This window comes from Amblyomma americanum, chromosome 5 (assembly GCF_052857255.1).
Source record: "Amblyomma americanum isolate KBUSLIRL-KWMA chromosome 5, ASM5285725v1, whole genome shotgun sequence".
Classification (NCBI taxonomy): Eukaryota; Metazoa; Arthropoda; class Arachnida; order Ixodida; family Ixodidae; genus Amblyomma; species Amblyomma americanum.
The window spans coordinates 122,498,111-122,520,875 of NC_135501.1; the positions used below are offsets into that span (position 1 = coordinate 122,498,111).

General features: G+C 44.6%; 1 protein-coding gene across 7 annotated transcripts in view; it reads left to right on the forward strand.

The window, feature by feature from the left end:
• Positions 1-22,765, forward strand: part of LOC144132662 (radical S-adenosyl methionine domain-containing protein 1, mitochondrial-like) — a 39,582-nt gene that overhangs the window by 4,743 nt on the left and 12,074 nt on the right. For 5 of the 7 annotated variants that reach the window (XR_013314887.1, XM_077665245.1, XM_077665246.1 and 2 more), the window contains 8 exons: positions 534-663; positions 1,557-1,602; positions 4,134-4,304; positions 6,444-6,536; positions 15,907-15,957; positions 19,555-19,608; positions 20,415-20,478; positions 22,156-22,294. Coding sequence is in view for 6 of the 7 variants with exons in the window: in XM_077665245.1 (XP_077521371.1) it covers positions 534-663; positions 1,557-1,602; positions 4,134-4,304; positions 6,444-6,536; positions 15,907-15,957; positions 19,555-19,608; positions 20,415-20,478; positions 22,156-22,294 (748 nt within the window). In the remaining variant the exon portion in view is untranslated. The other 2 variants (XM_077665244.1, XM_077665248.1) reach the window with 2 other exon arrangements.

A 22,765-nucleotide genomic window follows, 5' to 3' on the forward strand; every position in this document is an offset into this window, starting at 1 on the left:
GTCTTTTAAATTACGGTAATAAAATAAAGATATCAATACCAGCTAGGTTAATAGACTACCCTGAACAAAAATCGCATTAGTACGGAAAAGAATATTGGCTGTACTGTGACATTTCTAAGGGATTTCCAAATTAGATTTTCAGTTATTTTTGTGATGAGCGCAAGAACGCAGATTAGTCGGTAATATATTTTTTTAAGGAGCCATTATCTTTCTTAGGTACACAGTAATATCCTACCATGCTTTTGTTCATTTGGAAAGATTCTGTTCTTAAACATTACTTTCATGATGTCGGAGAGAACACATACCAGATGAGCATTTGCTATAGGAAAATAAACTCTTTTTAGTTCTAGATATCAAATCCGCAACATATTTGCTGTAACAACTGTTCTTCATTCCTTCAACTTTTAACAGTATCAGTTATTTAAGGTGATAACACAAAAATATGGCTGTCTCTCAGTGGTTGGATCATTTTCATGAAAACGCTTTTTCGTGTGCAGCATTTTGCACCTGCTTGCTCGGCGCATTCTCTGCAGGTACACCAAGCCTCATGCGACCTCAAGACATGGAGCGTGTCTTGCAAGCTGTGGCTGCACTTACGACGACACCTGTTGCAGAGGTGACAGTCGAGTGCAATCCGACTGCTGCAGCGAAAGACCGGCTCAGGTGCTCTATACCGATGCCAACAGTGCGCCCCCCACCTCCGACCACATTTTGAAAAAGAATGGGAATTTGTTTTTTGCATGCATCCTGGGCATCTCTTTCCAGCATTTCTGATTTTTGTTTGCTTTTGCATTTTTGCACTAAAGCCCCTAACAGGCCATTTTTAAAGAAATTGAAAACATTTCATATTACTGTGCACTATGTTCGATTTGTATCCAAGTAGAGACACCAGATCTTTGGATGCATATTGTTTTTCTTTGGAGTGATGCGCTGAACAATGGTATACATGAGTCATGATGTGGAATTCACCAATGGCAGCTGAATAATTTATAATTGAATTTTTTTTCTCTCGTGCTGTTTCGGTTTCAACAGTCAAACCTCAGCTATGATGTACAAGACGTGTTCAGGTCATGTGAGGCATGAGAAAATCTGCGATATCATCACTGCTTGTTACTTTTGGCGTTCCCACTCTTGAGCGGACGCGTAAAAGTTGATGTGAATTCATGCTAAGGAAGCAGCGACGATATTTGAGTTTTTGTATGCCTCGCGTGACCTGAACGCATATTGTATGTCACAGCTGTTGTTTGGCTTTTGAAACCAAAACCAAAACAGCACGAAAGAAAACAATTCAATTACAAATTATTTATCAATTGTTGACTTGACTTTCTATGTTTTTAATGTGCTGCATATTGTTAAAAAGAAAACACTACTAAAATTTGGTGTCTGTACGTTTTTAAGTTAGCGTTTAACTATCCTGGTACCATTATAGTCTAAATTTTGTGTAATAAGCTTTAATTCTTCAGCATAGTTGCTTCTAAGAGATTTGATGGAAGTTTTTCTTAAAAGGCATCCCCCATCAATGGTGTGACGAATCTTTCTATTTTTTTTTATTGCAGTGCCTTCAAAGAAGCAGGGGTCACACGAGTGTCCATTGGCATGCAGGTCTGTATTGCACATTGTTTCTGCGTAGCTTTCATTGAAAATAAGAGTTTTCTACTTGGTGGCACTTTTTCTGAAGCACTACGCATGCTGCCAAGATATAAGAGGTACCTGGACCAGGCCTGTATCGTATTCCAACTGCTTTGTCTTTCCTTTGCATAAGTTCATATGTTTAGTCATGTGTGGCATGTACAAACAAGACATGCAAAAAATAACTATACCTAGATATTGACAGCATAATGTTTGAGCAGTTTTTTCAACATGCTACCAATAAATCGCATACCTCTCATGATTTTAAAGCATAACCGATGTGTCATGTGTTGCCGTTCCCTTTTGAGAACACATCATCAGAAGCTCTTCTGCAGCTATATTTTCGCTTCTGTTTAATATTTTTGTTCTTTGCCACAGCAAAATGCTCTCTAATAAATGACCTACTGCGATTGCTCGGTGGTTTTGGCTTTCAACTGCCGAGTCCAAGTTCGTCAGATCAAATCCGACTACGCCATAAGCATTCGGTGGAGGTGAATACAAATTATGTCCATGTGCTGTGTGTGATGTCGACATAGATTATAGAACCCCAGGTGGTTATTACCTGGAGCTCTCCACTACGGCATCCCCTTCATAGACCGCTTGTAGCTTTATGATGGTAAACCTTTGTATATTAGCACGATTTTTAATTGAATTTATGTTTTGCTCTTAATACACAATAAACAGTAGGTGGTCATTTCATTCTGTCTTCCCTGGCCTTATGGTATTTGAGTTTTGTGCGAACACTTCATTTTGTGCCCTCTTCTATCTGCTGTGCACAGCTTCAGAATGGAGTTTTCAATGGAGTGACTGTCGGTGCATTGCTTCAGCATGGGGGTTCTTAAAATCTCCTTAATACAGGAGACCAGCAATGATTTTTCAGAACATGCTGAGGAACTGCGCTTGTCTTGGCTTCAAACTCTTCTAGCCTAAGGTGAATGCACACACACAAAAAAATTAATACACTGACACACAGTTCGTCAGAAAAAGCCTAGATTTAACAAGAACTGCCTCAAGGGTGACGCAGTGCTCTGCTATAAACAGTAAAGTTGTAAGGGGGCTAGGGAGTTCTGGGTGAAGACCAGAAGGCAGTGGCAAGGCAGTGATCAAGGCAGCATCAGCGTGACTTCTAGTTAGTTCAAAAGGCGGATCAGCAGGCAGGTCTCTCGCATCGGCCACAACCGTCCTTTTCTTCGGCGGTTGCCTGCACCGGGCCCGCATTGGCCCGCTATATTACAAGCAGCCTGAGATACCGGCATGAACTCAGAAGATAAGGGAGGATGGTTTCCATGGATGACATAGGGTCCCGACTGTAGAGAAGAAAAATGGGCAAGAACCCAGTGGTAGCCTGCATAGCAGTATTGTACGCATATGTAACAAAGGGAACAATTTTGTCCCAATTACAATGGTGGCGTTTCACATACTTAGCGAGCATGTCTGTGATAGTGCGATTGAAAAGTGCAACTAAGCCGTTGGTTTGGGGATAGTAAGCAGAGATAGTGCGATGAATAATCTGACATTTCTTAAGTACTGCCTTGACAACTTCCGAAAGAAAGGCATGGCCGCGGTCGCTAAGAAGTTCTTTGGGTGCGCCATGTAGTAGGATGAGGTGATGAAGAATGAACGGTGCAACATCACTCACGCAGGCAGATGCCAATGGCACGATTTCCGCATAACGGGTGAGATGGTCGATGGTGACGATGAATAAAAATGGCTGTTAGGGGTCAGTCGAAGGGGACCATAAAGATCGATCCCAACGTGGTCGAATGGGCGGGCAGGGCAGGTGGGTTGCATGGGTGAGGTGGGAAGGCGAGGCACTGTCTTCCGCGTTGGCAAACTGGGAAAGAGCGGACATATTGCCGCACAAAGCGGAGGCAGGGCGATGGCAGCATGGGCACGGTCTATCACTGCCTGGAGGGTTGAAAGAAATTCACAGCCTAAAATGACATTATGAGAACAGCGCGGAGGAACAATAAACTCAATAACATATTTTTTATTATATTTACTATGCCCACTGATGAAGGGTAGTACTTAATGAGAGACGAGGGGGGGGGGGGGGGGGAGTTATACACTCACAGTGAATACAAAGTGCAGATTGACAGGCATAGTGCCACTTTATGGCTAATAAATAAGCAGAGGTGACAATTTGAACCAGTTAGTCGCGCAAATTGGTAAAGATACTTTCAGTGGGTGATCAGCACGTAGAGAGAGATCATATGTGGTGCAGGGCAGATCGTTTCCAGTCGAAAGGTAGAAGAGCTGTTTGAAAGATTGAAGAAATACTGAAGTAAAATAAATGCATCTTCACTGCAAAAGTGGTTGGAAGTCCAGGGTATTCTAACACACTAAAACGCGATTCTGTAATGCTTTCCTCTAATTCTGTACCATGGGTAAAAGGAAACGTTCAGGCATGCATGGATTGAGGTGGCAGGGGAACCCAACAAGTACTCAGCGGAACTCACTTTGGAAACTCCAGCATATTATTGTTTGTCTTTTTCTGCCTCCAGAGCCTTGTTAGTGACGCTGAGTTGGCTTCCCTGGGGCGGACACACTCGGTCGAGGATGGCCTGCGCTGTGTGGAGTGGGCCACTCATCTTTTTCCGGGCCAGGTCTCGGTGGACGTGCTGTATGGACGACCAGGACAGACACTTGGCAGCTGGACGGAGGAGCTACGACAGGTCTGTCCAGACACGCTTGCCCATCAGTCAGTCTTGGGGTTGGCGGAGAAATGTGTTCCCCAGAATTCATTTTGCAGTTAGTCATTCAGCAAAGCTCAGCAGCTGGTTTGTTTCCTGCAACAATTTAGCATGTAGACATATATGTAGCTCCGATATGAAAAGCAATGCATTACCTGATTATCTGCATTCAACCAAAGATTACTGCGTTAGCATAGGTGAAAAGCACACTTGTTATTTTTTTTTGTTTGCAATATTTCACCCGTGGATAGATAGTGCACTTGAGGCATTTCCAACTTCAGGGCAGAGTACTTCAGGAACAAGGGTATTTGATTTAGTGTGCGAACAAACTGTTCTCTTTCATATTGCAGCTACCTGTATGTGACACTGTATTAGTTGTCACCTCCAGAAATGATGGCTTTCAATTCTAGTTCACCTATGATGGAAAAAACTGGTGCCAGAGCTCAGTCTTACAAGTGTGGGACAGACATTTGTCCTTTTCCTTTCTTTTTGTGCTGAAATTTATGTTAAATGGAACAGGACATGACAGAGCAGTAATCACTGGAGGACAACTTATACCGTTCATAGAAATAAGTGAGCAGGTGGAGGAGCACATAACATAAAGTGCATGATGAGGAATAAATTTCGCAGAACTGTTGCATGGCCTTGAAGGGCACTGTTTTACATCATACGGGAATACAGCAAAGTTTTTTTGTGTCACTCTAAGCCATGTAGGCTGTTTCAAAGAGTTGACCTAAAGCAACTTCTCCTTGTTAGCTTTGTCTTTTTCCTTTGCTTGCTCAAACTATACTTATGTTAGTTTATACTGATGTAGTACCGTATTTGCAGGTACATAATGCAACCACGAATATAATGCGAGGGCTTAGCTTAAGACTTCACGAAAATTAAAAAAATAATATTATGATTGTGGCAATATCTCAGCATGTTCAAGCAAACTGCAGCTAAGGGCTTGGAAAAAACAGAGACTACACTCAATAATACGGAAGCAATGGATACCTCGATGTCATTTGAGCAGTGTGTTCGACATCAAAGAGCGTTTGACATCAAAGAACGTAGCAAAGCTTCCGACGTTCACGCATGCAGTCTCTCATGTAGTAGTGGCCGCTGTCACCACACCGCATCACTGCTGCTGCATGTTATGTGCCCATTAGCCCTTCTTTCGTTTCCATAATGCACTCAATTATTTCAGTGCCTTTTCTTTTTTAATAGCTCGCACTGGTAGTTGTCCCCATTCGTAGCCCCCGTCTCCTTTGCCCATGCTGTGCGTGGCCCCAAGGCTGTCGAAAAGTTGGCTTCTCCTAACTGCTTGCGAGTGTAATGGTGGAGCTCATTATAGCTATCTCGAAGACCAGCAAAAAAAAACCGCGTTCGATTTGCACCTTCATTCCGAATATAACGAGAGATGTGTTATGAAATCGCTTAACTAAGGAAAAAAATTATCGTTATTTTTGTGTAGATATGGCCCGTGTGCTGTGCGATGTCAGTGCACGTTAAAGAACCCCAGGTGGTCGAAATTTCTGGAGCCCTTCACTATGGCGTCCCTCATAGCCTGAGTCGCTGTAGGACGTTAAACCTGCATAAACAATAAACCTTGTAAATATTGTATTTCAATTTGTTTATTTATTCGGTACATGCCTTTCTGCGGGCAAGGCATGAGTGGTATATAGGAGACACATTACCTTACCTCATGATGGAACAAAATTATAAGTTGTGGTTAAAAACAAATGCCATATATTTTCATAAATCATGTAATAGGGAATAGAGCAAGCCACGTGACAAGGAAGCCTGTTCAAATGATCTATTGCTTTTGCCAAGCGGTAGCCAACTAGACATTCGATAACATTATATAATGCTCGCTCAGAATGTGGTTGTTAGGCCTGTGCTGTGTAAGCTGTTTAGATCATTTTGCTTACAGGAAATGTTTCCATTTGAGGCTGTGTGATCCAGGTTGTGGTCTGTGGGCCTGGTATGGGTCCCGCCAAACAGGAATGGCAGTGTGGCATGGCTGTCACCGCCAATTCTTATTGCCTCTAGGAAGGAAGAAGAGTGGCGAGGTCTTTGCTGAAAGGGCTGTGGATCTTGTAAGGGTCCGGGTGATATTCTCGGCCCTTCCCTTTGCAGGTGGTGCTACTGGGCACGGCACATGTGTCCCTTTACGAGCTCACCGTGGAGAGGGGCACCCAGCTTTTCAAGGACGTCCAGGCTGGGTTACAGGTGTGTGCCACAGCCCATCCCATGAGTTAACTTGCCTTGACACCTTACTCTTCCTAATGGGATGCTGTTAATGGCTTTGGTTGTAGCCTATATACTGCTGTTTGCCAACTTGATTTCCTTTGGAAATGGCGCCACTGTGCAGGTTTTTCCGAGAGAAATGGATGCCCCCGCCGCGGTGGCTCAGTGGTTAGGGCGCTCGACTACTGATCCGGAGTTCCCGGGTTCGAACCCGACCGCGGCGGCTGCGTTTTTATGGAAGAAAAACGCTAAGGCGCCCGTGTGCTGTGCGATGTCAGTGCACGTTAAAGATCCCCAGGTGGTCGAAATTATTCCGGAGCCCTCCACTACGGACCTATTTGTTCCTCTCTTCTTTCACTCCCTCCTTTATCCCTTCCCTTACAGCGCGGTTCAGGTGTCCAATGATATATGAGACAGATACTGCGCCATTTCCTTTCCACCAAAAACCAATTATTATTATTATGCATGGCAAGACTGAGTATTGCTGTTGTAATCTTCCATCTTTGAAGAAGTACGAAACAGGAGAATGATGAAAAAGAGGCGACACAATTGAAGCGCTCATTTTTTATCATCCCATTTCTTGTGTGCTTGCCTATGCCATCTAACTCACCCTGGTTTGCACCCTGGCTGTAGTCTTCTATCACCTGTTGACTGCTGTAAAAGTTTTAGCTTTGAAACCCTCTTGGCTGAAAGCACGAATTTTGGGGCTGTATTCTAGTAGCCCGAGAAAATATATTTGTAACAGATGTTGCAGCGACTGGTTCTCAAGGTAGGATGTGCCTTAGGCCTCTTGTTATCAGTTAATGAGGCTTGCATAGCCGAGGTTGCCATATAGTTGCTTGGTCATCTCGCTTCCAGGCTTTCATCCTGTCAAGTTAAACATCTACATTTAGGGTCTGCACAGGTTATGTGTCGAGGTGGCAGCACATTCATGTATGTCCAGGCAGCTGATAATTCTTCGTCAAGCTGTTGCAGAGTGGTCGGACGTATGAACTCTGGGCTTTGGCTGCAGTCTGAAAGTTTCAGGTTGTTAGCTTAAAGGTGCACTAAAGAGGAATCTGAACTCGTCTTTTTACCGCGAGAACTCTATCTACACATTCCGGACATTCTTAGAAACTTCGAGTTATTGTCCTGTACAGCTGATTGCTCTAATTAAATCAGATTAAACGTCCCAGCTCCCTCCTTTTTTTTTTAATGGAATGCGGTAGGTAGAAGGAGTCAACCAATGCATCAGCCAGCCCTGTGGTGGCTTGCCACTCTGCCATCGCAGAGTGATACGTAAATCAGAGTCCACGTGTATTTTTATTTCTGTGGGCCTAATTTGCGGCTATATTGCCTGTGACTGAAACTGTCTATTCGCAGAATCCTAGAAAACAAGATAAAAATGGAAGCGAAGGCGCCACTGGACTGGCTGAAAGGCACTCTACGCGTTGGTTGACTCCACCTACCTACTGCATTGAGTTCAAAAAAAGGCCGCCATTCCCGTGCTACCCACGGCCCGCATTGTCATTCGCACCGATACCCTTCACGTCACATGCCTACTACGACAAGTCAGTCGCACCCCAGAAATCTGCCAAGACATCCATCGTCTAGCGGCACGCATCCCACAGCAAATCTGTATTGAGTGGGTCCCGCGTGACGTCCTGAGCGCACAAAGCCGCGCAGAATCTGCGACCCGCATTTCGACCCCAACCTCGTCTTTGCCTCGAGTCCTCACTCTGGATGACACCACCCTCCTTTTAACAAGAAAGGAATACCTCCGGTGCCGCACATGTGCTCTAATCCCTCCGTGTGCGGTAACCCTCCCCCGTGGTCTTACCCGTGCAGAGGACGTTGCGCTTCGGAGGATACGGGTCGGGTCTGCCCTAACTCCAGTGGTGACACGCAAGTGGCCGCATTTCAAAGATTTATATCCCCGCCCCAGGTGTCCAGTCTGCAAGAACAGAGACTTTGAGGCAGATATCCACCACCTGTTGTGGGACTGCCTGGCGCTGAAGCCGACGAGAATTCTGTACCTGGCGGCAGTGGGACTCTCACCGGACAATCCGGATTGCTATATTGCCTGGACACAGGATCCACATCATCGTTCACTTCTTGATTTCATCAAATCAGCCCACCTTTTTTCATTTATTTAAGCATCTTACTCATCTCTCACTTCATAGTTTTTATGCCCTGAGGCAATAAACATCGCTTCAAAAAAAGAACTCACAAGAGTGTTTGTCAGGGGTGCGCTCAAGGCGACTAGACCACTTTTAATCTTTCTAGCCTTGGGGAACTCCACTGTCTCTTTGTGGAACAATGGGACACGTACGTCCCACTTTGTTCCCCATGCTAAATGCTTGCAAGAGGCAGTGAGATGGTGTAGTCCCACTTATGCTGTGCTGGCACCTATCTTAAGCTTTCAATGACTGGTTAAAAAATGGCTTCAGCTGCGTCAACTAGATGAGATAGCGAGGAGAGAGTTTGAAACTTCATTCTTTTTTCAGGTGCGTTGCAAGTTTTTTGCTATGTTCGATCTGCCAAAAACAAAATCAAAATGCCCTATGAGTGATTCCCTTTTTCTGCATGGAGAGGAACAGCTCTAGATAACAACATGCACTTGTTCCGGAGATTTGAGGTGACAGGTAATAAGAGAAAAGCGCTTTTTTTTACCATGTGGAAAATACTGGGACATTTAGCATAACAACTAAATTTTGAGTGGTAATTTTCAAACATTCTATGTAGAGTTTATTCCTGGGCTCCAAATCATCAATAGCCAAACATTCAGAACCGCCAGCAGCAAGAAGCCCTTCCTGATTAACATGGAGGGTAAAAAAAATGGCCACAAATGGTTGTCGTCTCCGGTGATGCTCAGCTTGCCGGCACAACCCTCTAAAAATTGAACAAAGTGTGAGCACTTTATGCGCCTTCGTCGTCATCACCTCTCTGGCTGCAACTTCATTCCCTTTCACCTTTAAATTCCCATCATCATCGCTTGGTGCTGTTCGCTGGGAGCACGTCTCTGCCAGCAAGTTAGAATAAATGTCTCCCGTAAAGTCTTCCCTTACACGTGGTGGAGGTGCGCCTTGGATCCCCCGTATCCTCTTTCCCCGCTTCTCCCTCGAGCTGCGTGGTCGCCGCTTGTGTACTCTCACCGTCATGTCCCAAGAGGAGAACGCCGATGGCCCGGGTTCCTCCCGATCGCCCTCTGCTACCCCCGCAACTTGGACCATGAGCAGCCGTCAACGCGACCCTCAGATGTTTGCTGGCTTCTGCAGCGACGGCATCAACGACTGGCTTGACCGCTACGACCGCATGAGTTCGTTCAACCGCTGGGACGACTCACTTAAACTCCTGAATGTGTCCTCCTATTTGACTGACGTTGCACGCGCATGGTTCATAAATCATGAGACGGATATTCCCGACTAAACAAGGTTCAAGCAGCAGTTGCGACAGATTTTTGGCTTCCCGGCTGTTCAATCTCAAGTATCTCAGAAGAAGCTCGCTGACCGCATCCAGCGCCCTGCCGAGTCGTACACTTATATTGAAGATGTACTTGCTCTCTGCCGGTGTGTCAATGCCTCCCTGACCAAGGCTGACCATGTTTGCCACGTCCTGAAGGGTATCGGCTCTCTGGCGTTCACTGCCCTTGCCGTCCAAAACCCTACGACCATCGATGCTATCATCATCATCGCGACCTGCCAACGCCTCGATCAACTACAATCCATCTGTTTACAGCCTGACCCGGCTGCCTCCCTTTTGGCCGCCGACTCCGACCTGCGTGCCCCAATTCATGCGCTCATTCATGAAGAGCTCCTCGCACACAGTTCTCGGTGCCTCACCACGGGACTGAAATTGTCTATGTCTTCTGCATGAAGCCTTTTATTCGGTGCTCTGCATCAGATGGTCGCGGCCAGGCTGGCCGCTTCTGACCGCGCGGGTAGTTAGTGTGAGCACTTTTTGCGCCTTCATTGTCGTCGCCTCTCTGGCTGCAACTTCATTCTTTTTCACCTGTAAATTCCCATCGTCATCGCTTGGCGCTGTTCGCTGGGAGCACGTCTCTACCAGCGGGTGGCAATACATGTCTCCTGTGAAGTCTTCCCTTACAAAAGGCGTAGATGCCATTGGTGTTCCATGACAGGAAAAGTAGTGCAAACAAGTTCAATATCTACTCCGACGCGCCAGCCGCAGCCCAGAAATCTACTAGAATATACATCGCCTGGCGGCTCACATCCCGCAAGCCATTCCAATTGACTGGGTCCCACGTGACCTGCTCAATACACAAAGATCTGCAGATTCTGCAATTCGCTTGGCGACCCTACCCACATCAATGCCTCAATTCCTTAGTATGGATAATGCTACCCTCCTTCTCGCAAGAAAGGAACACCTTTGGAGCCGCACACGTGCTCTCATCCCTCCGTGTGCGATAACCCTCCCCCGCGGTCTTACCCATGCAGAGGAGGTTGTCCTCCAGAGGATTCGGGTTGGGGTTGCCCTCACCTCTGCAGTAACTCGGACGTGGCCTCAATTTCACCACTTATATCCCTGCCTAGGGTGTCCAGTCTGCAACTCGCAAGACACTGAGGCTGACATTCATCACTTGTTGTGGGTTTGCCTGGTGCTGAAGCCAACCAGAATTCGCCCACCTAGTAGCAGCGGGTCTCCAGCCAGACAACCCATCCTCATATATTGCTTGGATGCAGGGGCCACATCACCGCTCCCTCCTCACCTTCATTAGATCGGCACATCTTTCCTGCTTTATTTAACACCCACCCACTCTTTTCTTTCTCTTTTCTTCTCAACTCCCCTTATGCCCAGAGGCAATAAACAACACTATCAAAAAAAAAGTTCAACAAGCAAACAAGTGTGAACAAGTTCACGAAGTAGTTAGAAGAAACTAACTCAGTGAGGAAACCCATGCAGGTCAATGGGTCAAATACGTCCTATTTATCCTCATTTAGTGCCTGTGGGACAGATATGTCCCACTTTTTCCCCTGAACTATTAATAATAATAATTGGTTTTTGGGGAAAGGAAATGGCGCAGTATCTGTCTCATATATCGTTGGACACCTGAACTAAGGGAAGGGATAAAGGAGGGAGTGAAAGAAGAAAGCAAGAAAGGGGCGCCATAGTGGAGGGCTCCGGAATAATTTCGACCACCTGGGGATCTTTAACATGCACTGACATCGCACAGCACATGGGTGCCTTTAGCGTTTTCCCTCCATAAAAACGCTAAAGGCGCCCGTGTGCTGTGCGATGTCAGTGCATGTTAAAGATGGGCTACGCACCTGTGCTTACTCGCGACTTCAGCAAAGTGTGGGCCATGCGCCGTCGCTCACTGCTCGCGGTGCTTACAGCGCAACTAGTGATTGCGGAACATCCGAAAATCTGCACATTGTACCCAATGCACTCCTACTGGGGAATTTTACGAATTCATATCAGCCGCGTTTGCGTCATTGCGATTGTAGTGTAAATCAGAGAAAATCGAAAAAAAAATTACCTCTGCCTAACCACTTGCTCGTTAGTGCTCAAAATTCACACAAAGATGGCATTTGGCAGTCAGTTTTGTATTATGTTACTTTTCGGTGGAGTACTTGCCTGATTCGGTCAAAATTAATTGGAAATCTTCATTGTCTGCGGCGACGGTTGACCAAAACTGCGAGCTTTCGCAGTAAAGATGCCAGTAGCACCACCATGCACCCTCCAGATCAGCGAACACTCTACCGTGCAGGGAGGTTGCGAAGAAACTCATGGGAGAAACACAAAATGCGGGGAACGAAGCTGTTGCATGCAACGGCATTTTCTGCGCCCAATTTTGATAAAATAGCCAAGAAAGCACCTTCAAGCCAACCGCACAGCCACTTTTTCTCCTGTGCATTTTGCTGCAGCCGCAATGGTAGAGTGCTCATCCCTTCGGCGAGCGCAGATGGGCGCCTTTAGCGTTTTCCCTCCATAAAAACGCTAAAGGTGCCCGTGTGCTGTGCGATGTCAGTGCATGTTAAAGATCCCCAGGTGGTCGAAATTATTCCGGAGCCCTCCACTACGGCGCCCTTTTCTTCCTTTCTTCTTTCACTCCTTCCTTTATCCCTTCCCTTACAGTGCGGTTCAGGTGTCCAACAATATATGAGACAGATACTGCGCCATTTCCTTTCCCCAAAAACCAATTATTATTATTAACAGTTTAGCGGAAAAAGTAGGACATATCTGTCCCACAGGCACTAAATGAGGATAAAGAAAATAGGATGTATTTGACCCATTCGTACTAGAATTGTGAAGTTTGTTGAGAGCCATTTCTGTGCACCTCATCTGCTCATGCAGTCAAAAAATTTTCATCAATTTTGCAAAAAATACATGCTGTCCTACAAATGACTAAAAGGTGCTGAAGAACCCTGCATGTTTTAGCTTCCATCCATTCCTGCCTAACATGTACGCAGAGAAAAAGCATGCAGACACATACCCATTCAAAAAATCCCAAATCCAATCTGTAGCAACTGGCTGTTTAGTGAAACAGCCTGCTACAAGCAATTACAATAGGATTGGTTCCAAAATAAAGTTAGTAAACGAAAGGTTGCAGTTGAAGCTGTGTGGATATAGGTGTTTAGGCAACCCTGAAAGCACTTTAAAGAACCCTTTTTTTTTTCCATAGCCCAGTTTGAGAACCGCGGGGCTTGAGCCTGTCTCATAGTTTTTGTTATCTTTGTGCATTTTTCCTGCACTGAAAAAATGGTCAACAGGGCACATTTTTACTTTAAATGTGGAATAATTTCTTACTTTCTTGTCCAAAAATTTTGTCATCATTACCATCAACAATTTTTTAAAACAGTGGAGACTGCTATGTAAATACATACTCGATGCACAGTCATTTGAAACTGCAATACACGCTTGCTGGTAATTCATAACCACATACAGTACTGGGCCTCACCTTCCGGTGTTCATAAATTTATATGCGGTTGATGCAGTATGATTTACCAACAAGGCCGTGATTGTTACCTTCATTGAACCTGTACTGACTTACACAACTTCATGTAACATGCCATTTACACTGTGCTCCTGGGTTTCACAGTGGATTGCACACTTGCTTTTCTACATGATGCTTGCATTTTATATCGGGAGCTAGGTGGGGTTGTATATCATGGACTAGTAGATGGTTTTTTTTTAAAGTATTTAATTTTCTTACTCATACACTAGGATGAAGTCCCAACTGAAATTGAAGTGCACCACCAAAGGTGCATATTGCAGCGATGGTTCTAGGTTTTCATTTATTAGTGGTGCTGGTTAGAACAGAGCATTGGCACCAGTATTTGGTGGAGGCCTTCGCAGCTTTTTTCTCTTGGAGCTGTAGTGGGTGAAAAGGTGAACTTTATCAGCATTCTCAACTTTATGAGTAGCTTTTTTCATGTTCTATGATAGAGGATCCTGACTATGATCAGGTAATGCAACAGAGCCGTTTGGTATTCTCTGGATGTGACAGTAATGCTAGCAACATTTTTTGATGTTTTGTATTTTGAGTGATCCATATCACTTAACTGCCCACTGTTCTTGAATGAATAATGATGTTATCATCCTGGCACTTGCAAACTGTCTTAATAAACTGGAAAGCACAGTAAATCAGCCTTATGAGTTGCTGTATTACCTTGTAGTAGCATTTCACTTTTTGGTGGAATAGATAATGCACCATCATGTGGAGAAAACTTGCTAATTTTCTTTTCTAAATGCTTGTTCAAGACCATAAGATAAAAAAACAGCTTCTTTATGAGGGACAGGAGACTTTTTGAATTCACTGACAAAGTTGTATTGATATCTTTGCATAATAAATATGTAAGATTCACTGAAATCTGTTTATGGCTGATGGGTATTATTTACGACCGTATGGCCACCGCTCACTAATTTCGTTGTGTACGTTACTGGTGACCACGATGCTGACGATGTATGGGCTGCGCACCTGTGCTTACTCGCGACTTCAGCAAAGTGTGGGCCATGCGCCGTCGCTCACTGCTCGCGGTGCTTACAGCGCAACTAGTGATTGCGGAACATCCGAAAATCTGCACATTGTACCCAATGCACTCCGGCTGGGGAATTTTACGAATTCATATCAGCCGCGTTTGCGTCATTGCAATTGTAGTGTAAATCAGAGAAAATCGAAAAAAAAAATTACCTCTGCCTAACCACTTGCTCGTTAGTGCTCAAAATTCACAAAAAGATGGCATTTGGCAGTCAGTTTTGTATTATGTTACTTTTCGGTGGAGTACTTGCCTGATTCGGTCAAAATTAATTGGAAATCTTCATTGTCTGCGGCGACGGTTGACCAAAACTGCGAGCTTTCGCAGTAAAGATGCCAGTAGCACCACCATGCACCCTCCAGATCAGCGAACACTCTACCGTGCAGGGAGGTTGCGAAGAAACTCATGGGAGAAACACAAGGTGCGGGGAACGAAGCTGTTGCATGCAACGGCATTTTCTGCGCCCAATTTAGATAAAATGGCCAAGAAAGCACCTTCAAGCCAACCGCACAGCCACTTTTTCTCCTGTGCATTTTGCCGCAGCCTCAATGGTAGAGTGCTCATCCCTTCGGCGAGCGCAGATGGCGCTATGATATGATTGCTGCGAAAGATTGCTGTCACAACAGACGATGGAGATTTTCGATTTATTCTGACTGAATCAGGTATACCCCACCTAAATGTAGTACAAAACAAAACTGACCACCAAATGCAACCTCTGTGCAAAATTTGAGCACCAACAAATGTGCGATTAGACCGAGATAATTTTTTTTTATTATTTTCTTTGATTTACGCAAGTCAGTATTTGAATTTGTTGATATTTTAGTTTGCTGTTATCTGGCATACAGGCTGATAACCATGACCTGGAGAAAACAGTTATTCTAATAAAAAATAATATATATTCCCTTTGAGAATAGCAATGTTGAGTGCAGCGATCAGGGTGACATTCTAATCGATTCCTGTGGTGATGGAAGTGACACATGTAATGAGAATGACAGTAGTAATATAGAGTAACAAAAAATTCAGCCCTCAACATGCAAAGCACCCACAACAGCAATATAGCATGTACAAAACTCACAGACATTGCTTTCACAGTGTACTTAAGCACTTCTTGTCAGTCTTGAGCACCTATTTTTAGATTAAGAAGAGCATTCATTGAGCACCCTCACTTCGGCACGAAAATTAAATTCATTTGGAAGGCCCAGCAATCCTCCAAAACTATTGGAAGCGAATGGAATCAGTAATCATGTGTACATTACGTTTTTTTATGTTTTATGTAAATAGCCATAATATCGCTTTGTCAAGTATCAGCTGAGCTCGTGCTGTTTGACTAAGTTGTTTTTCTCTGTAGGATTTAAAATGCCCCGCAAATGCAGGTGTTGCCTGACAGCGAGACCTGTTCCCAGATGTACTTGGCTGCAGTTGAGGTGAGTGCTGTGCCCTTCGTGTGAATTTTAACATGCTTGGCATTTGTTTGGGATTTGTAGAGAATTTTGCAGCACCACTCTCTCACCACTTTTTGCAGCATTAAAATTAACACGGATTATGATCTCGAACATCTATTGAACACTTTGATGTAAACTGGTTCGAATAGGCCACCGCCAGTTGCAAACAGGTCAGCATTCCTTTCTGAATAAAAAGTGTTCCAAGGAGATGTATAGAAGGGCATTTCAGAGGAAGGGCATCTTCCACCATTTACCACAGAGTGTGCAGAAACAACGGGCTGTGGTAGGCTTTATATGTGGGGGTATTTGTGCAAATGGAATTCGCTTGTTAGTCCATCGTTTGCTCCATCTTCTTGTACCTCTTGTGGAATTGGGAGTTGTTGTGTACAGTGGAGTGTGGCAGTACAAACAGATAACAAACTGAGAAGAACCATACGACGGGCACTGACTGCCATCATTTATTTTGAAAAAAAGAGGGCAGTATAGATGCTTGCTCCCTTCTTGTAATAAATGTTCATAGCTTCGATGCCCATCCTATTAGTTCCTCTCTGTTTGTCCTCGTTTGTTTACACTGCCACACACTGCTTGTGTGTGGCTAAGGAGGCCGAGCGAAACTTTTAATTTGACGATTTATTTTGTATGCATCTCAAAACGAAAGATTGGCTTTGCCAGAAGGCTGAATAACTGGGTGTTGCAGAAGAGTTCAGTGCAGGACACTAAAGTGTGACAAGTATGGTTCATGTGTGGCAATTGAATACTAAGCAGAAATGCAAGTCTGAGCAGTTCTTTCCATTTTGTTGCTGTGCAGGGTGCCTGTGGCTAACTGCAGTGCAATTTGCTTATATAATGATATTGAGGAAACCGGAAAACACGATCATTATAACCGATTATCATTATAATTGGACCGGTAAAAAAAAGCTGAAAGAACACACCCACGTATTACCCCATGCATGTAGCCGCCGCCATCCGTGCTCCTGTCAAGGGCGCGCAGTGTTTTGGCGCTCTGCCAAGTTCGCCCAGCGAGCCACCCCCACCCCCTCCAGAGCTCCCGTCAAACAAAAGAAACAGGCTGCAATGTTATCAGAAACAGCATCTTGGCCCGTTGCCAAGAACTGCACTGACTGCACTGTGGACAGCGCGAAACAGGGGAATGCGCAAGAAAAGTGAACACTTAAAAAAAAAGTAGTTCTTAACCAAGAAGTACTTGCAGCTGGGCTTGTTGACGCGCGTATCCGTAAAAGACATGAAAGCGCAAAAATGGCGACATGGACGGGTAAGGGAACAGGACGAGCGCTGCACTTTCAACAGGATTTATTCAAGGAAGAGCATTTATATAGCCCCTGCCCTTATCCATGCTCTTAATCGCAGTTGACAAACAGTTACCTCTCACAGTTGTGCATCGAGAAACAGCATTTCACTGTGGCGAAGAACAACTGACGTGTCATTGATGCAATAATCACCTCGCTTCTCGATATAGAAGGCTTCCACGAGCTCACGTTCTGTCTTATCCCGGCTTTTCAAGAGCACTCTGCATTCCGATAATCGAGACTTGCAGGCTATACGCCTTTAATAATTCCTTGAATAAATCCTGTTGAAAGAGTGCAGCGCTCGTCCTGTTCCCTTACTCGTCCGTGTTGCCATTTTTGCACTCTCATGTCTTTCACGAGTTCTTAACCATCTCAGGCAGAAACTACGTTTGTGTGAGAAGTTCCCTTCTCCAGCGATTGTGATGACGATAGCGCTTGGTTCTGAAGGCTGTAGGCAATGCTCCCTCATGGATTTCGCCATGCCGGTCCGTTCGTGGAGTCTTTATGTCACTCGCTTCAAAGTATTTCATTTTTTATAAGACTTTCAGACAAATTTTGGTGGTAAACACCATACGGCTGCCAGAATCCTATCGTTGCATTCGTTATTTCGCCGATAATTGTACGGTTAAATTCAATTTATTTTTACGTAGGGGCAATGGGAGAATCGATAAATCTAAAGAATTTCATCGTTATAAGCAGTATATAGTTATATCCGGTATCATTACAAGTGGATAACACTTTACATGCCTTTTCCACTCACAGTACTTCTTTACTAATTGTGATTGAATGCGCTAAAAAACTGCTCAAATCTGACTAAAGACATTCAGCATCTGACATGGTCAGTCATTCTTTGTTTGTTTCAGAGAATCTTGCATCTAGATTGGAATAGAGGAGAACAGTGTTGAGGTGGAATGTGTTCACAGTTTGCAGCTGGAAAAGGAAGCTGAAGAAAAAGAATAAGCAATGACAGAACCACTAATTCGGGATTGCACATTTAATGTAGACATGAAAACAATGCCTACGTAGTCACGACTAGGGCCCCTAATTTTCTGCAGGGGAAAATTTTACATTCCGCAAACTGAGAACAAAGGACCTTCAATATTCTGAGGAAAGCCTCCTGCTCGTTAATGCATGCGGCCTTTCTCAAAGCACTGGCCACTGTGATGTTGCTTCATGCATTGTTGCGTTGTCTTGTGCTGTGCAGCACTGTGCCTGTTTGCCCTTCTCATGACTCTTTCAAAGCCTTGTCTTCTTTCTCAGCAGCCCGCATCGCCTTCTGTCCATATTTGTAGCAAATCTTTCTTGCCCTTGCATGCCATGCGCTTCGCCTCAAAGTACAAGGGTTATCGAGAAGTTTGTTTTGCCTCGTAGCTTGCAAGCCTGGTGGGTGACATCACTGTGGGTGTTTCAAAGAGTGGCTCAAAAAAAATTGTGTGCTATTAGCAGCTTGGTTCCATATGTAATGCACAGTGCTTTCTTAAGAAAATGATTTAAGGAAACCCTCGCATTATGCTCATGCAAATGGAGCAATATTGCTTTCGAGAGGCGCCAGTATCACGACTCTTCCCATAGAAGCTTATGAACATGTTGCTGCAGGACCACAGCGCTTGAAGCGCTAGCTCAGTTGAATGGATGGGACAGCAAGCACGGCAAGGCATCAACAAAAATTTGTTTGTTGCTATATTCTGCATTTCATGACAATTCAGTCGATTAAATTATTCGCATTCCCAGCATCCTGCAATTCTTACAGATGATCGCAAACACGATACCATAAAAAAAAGAGAGAGAGAGAAAGCAGCTGCTAATCCACATAATTCCAAGAAAGCTGGCACAGTGACTGAGTGGTTATGGTGCCCGGCTGCTGACCTGAAAGACGCGGGTTCAATCCCGGCCATTGTGGCAATGTGCAATAGTGCTAGGTGCTCGTTAAAGAACCCGAGCTGGTCGAAATTATCCGGAGTCCTTCACTTCGGCATCCCTCATAGCCCAAGTTGTTTTGAGACATTAAGCACCAGGAACCAAACCAAACCACAATTCCGCAAAAAATGCAAAAATACGCGATTTTTTGTGGAATCACGGCAAAATGGGGTCATAGTCACCAGAACAAAAAGCAGGTGCTTAAATAGAGCACCAAAGTAGGGACTGGAGCATTTTGTGCTTTTAATTCTTGATCAATCTTTGCCAGTACTTACGGTGCAGCATAAAAGTTCCTTTGCACATTAAGTAGTTTTTGTGAGACTCTTTGCTGGTCTGTGTTGTAACCCTTTTCCAGGAGCTGGAGCAGGAGGGTCTTCTGCGCTACGAGGTGTCCAACTTTGCCCGCAAGGTACACGCTCTGCGGCTGCTGATTTCTGCTGCTTATTTGGCCATGTAGGACCCTGAGAGAGGGTTTGGACCCCAACGGTTCTGTAGGGCAGCACTGCAGCATTGTTTTAATGCTGTTGGCTTTGCATGAAACATTGCTGGCATCTGCTGATTGTAATTGGAGCCAGATTGCATATCAATAGACTGCGACAACTACTTTTGGTCTTTTTTTGATTGGGATGTTCTTGAATATTCTAAATAGCTCCTTGGCTAGGACAAGTGTCATGGTGAACATAAGGCTTCATATATCCACTTCTGGACAAAGGCCACTGCCACTGACCTCCACTTCTCCATTTCGCTCAGCACTGTGCCCGCAGTGACATTCCTGAAAGAGCAAATATTTTGATCTTCCGTCTGAGTTAACTTGACTCTCCACTTCCGCCACCTATGTTTTCTTTTCATCGATAACCACTCTGTTAGCCTTAGAGATTACTGCCTATTTGTTCTTCATATTTTATGTCCCGACTAAGCCCTTTTTCTTCCCTTCATTTCAACAGAGGTATCAGTTGGTTGGGTTTGTTCTAATCAGTGTTACCTCTGTTGTTACCGCTTCTTATCTCTTCACTACTGGTGTCATTGAACTCACAGTTAAAATCTCACTAGCAATCACACTTCTTGCTTGGAAAATCACTTTTATGGCAAAGTTGTGTCGAGGCCTCAGTTGTTATAACTTAGTTTCCGGACACAGCTTTCAGGCCTGGAAATTGTCTAGACAACCTGGTGGAATGAATGTCCTGACTCAGTGCCTCCTCTTCTGCATACAAACAGGGACACGAGTGCCAGCACAACCAGGCCTGCTGGAGGGGTTCGCAGTACCTGGGCATTGGGCCAGGTCAGTCACGCCGCCTTCTGTGAGCACATTTGTGTTCACTGTATGCAACTGTAGCAACAGCCTTGTAAAAACTGGTGCATGTTGTTTTTCTCTGTAGCAGGGGTTTTATGTTAGGCCTCTTAGCTTGACAGTTTATGCCTGTGGCCTTTAACGTCCTAATCCTGCACACGGGTTGTGATGGACACTATTAGTGAAGGGCTCCAGAATAACTTTGACCACCTGGCGATCTTTGACATGATTTGGGGTCGCACAGCAGATGGAAGTTTTGGCTTTCGCCTCCATTGAAAAGCAGTCATAGTGCCAAGACTTAATCTCACGTCCTTGTGTTCATAACAGCTGTCATTCAGGTATAGGGCAGTCCTCTGAGTGCTTAATTTTATGCTTTCTTTTCCCATGTTGCCGCATTGCCTGGTGCCTGCTATGTGCATGGGCTGATATCTGATCCATCTGTGTTCTTGCCTCATTGCATGCCCTTGCCCCCTCCCCTCCCAGGGTTTGTTTACTGTGCCACCTGTGAACAGCTATACAGCTTTTGATATTCTCTCACAGAGAAAGTAATTAAAAGAGAAAATGGTTGATCTGCTTGCCGCTTGTGTCTTGCATGCACAGACATCCTTGTGCTTGCAGCAGCTTTTCCATAGCCTGACCGTTGTCTCTCTGTTGTGAAGGAATACCCCCACTGGCAGTAGTGTTTGCCATCATGTTCAGGTTCTTGTATTATACCAGTGGTTACAACTTTTTTTTCAGACGTAAATTAACTGATTATTAGTAATTGATTACTGAAACAAAAATTATTGGATTACCAAGAACTTTACTTCTTGCAAAATGCAATCAGTGCATTAAAAAATTCAAAGGAAATTTAATTTACTACCTGTAATTAATTACTTGCAGTGCATTGCATACAATTCTGGTGGAGAGCCAGGTGAAGGGTTGTGGTAAGGCTTCATTGTTACAAAATAAACTGACAACATACTGGAATGATGTGCGTACTTTCAACTGTCACTTGGGGGAGGTCTTTGTTTTGAGATGCATGTAATCTAGCTGGCAGTGATAGTAAGTGATGGTGAACGTGCACGTGAGTGCTGTGTAGTCAAAGGGGCAGCAAGCTGGATTGTGATCAGTGACAGTCACTTGCAGCCTACACAAATTGTGTACTGAGAACTGTAGATTGGGCAAGTTGGCGGTTATTCATAATTAAGTTGTAAACCCGGCACATTGTCTTTTGTTCTTTGTCCCATGTTCGGTAGCGCTGCTTTTAAATAATTACTAACTGTGTGTTTTGTTGAACAGATTGTTTGAGCAATGCAGCAGGTTAGTTACAGTGCAGGTTGCGCTTCGCTAAATTCATGGGACAAAAAAATTCGTATCAAGTGACTCATTCTGTTATGTATGCTTTATGTAAGCTTGTTTTCATTTGGTTGTTCCCTTCAAATAAAGTGTGTGATATAAGTTTCAAGGAGATGGAAAAGTGTTTTAATTAGGCATACTCATGAATCTAATTTCCTGCACTGCAATATGCATTTCCTGTGAGCACCGAAGAATGGACATTTTGTGAACCACACTGGTACAGCATAGTGTGGCATTACATAATAAGATTTCGGGAACATTTGTTACCTTGAAGTTGTGTTTGTTCAAAAACAAAGTGCTGATTTTTTTTGTTCTCGCATGGCTTTCCAGGGGCACACAGCCGTCTTCTTGTGGGTGAAGGTCGCTGGGAGGCACGAGTGCAAACCTTGGAGCCTGATCCATGGATGCGAGAGGTCACGCACAGAGGTCACGGTACGCGTCTGACGCGGATGTTGACGCAGCAGGAGCGGTGGGTCTTTCTTTCCGCTGTCAGATATTAATTCTCCATCTGTGCACGGAGTTTGAGCATGTGAACAGCTGCCATTGTCACTTTCCCTGTCTCTGCAAATACGGTACTTTGTTTTGTATTGGAATACCCAATGTGCACCACTGAGCATTTATACTGCTGGCTGTATAAATACCTTAATGGTGGATCCCAAGAGAAGGCAAGCGTAGCAGGGGAGAGGCAGAAAGTTAGGCGAGGAGATGGAATTAAGAAGTTTGTGGGCATTCGGTGGGTGCAGCTGGCAAAGGACAGGGCGAATCGGAGAGACATGGGAGAGGCCTTTGCCCTGCAGTGGGCGTAGTCTTGGGCATCACTTAGGGGTCTTGGGCACCATCTTGCCTGCAAAGTTTCAAGGAGATATTATGCCTTGCTTGCACAGGCAAGTGCTGGTCATGTTATTCAAGTGCCACATAAAATTGTTGTTGATGCGAGTTT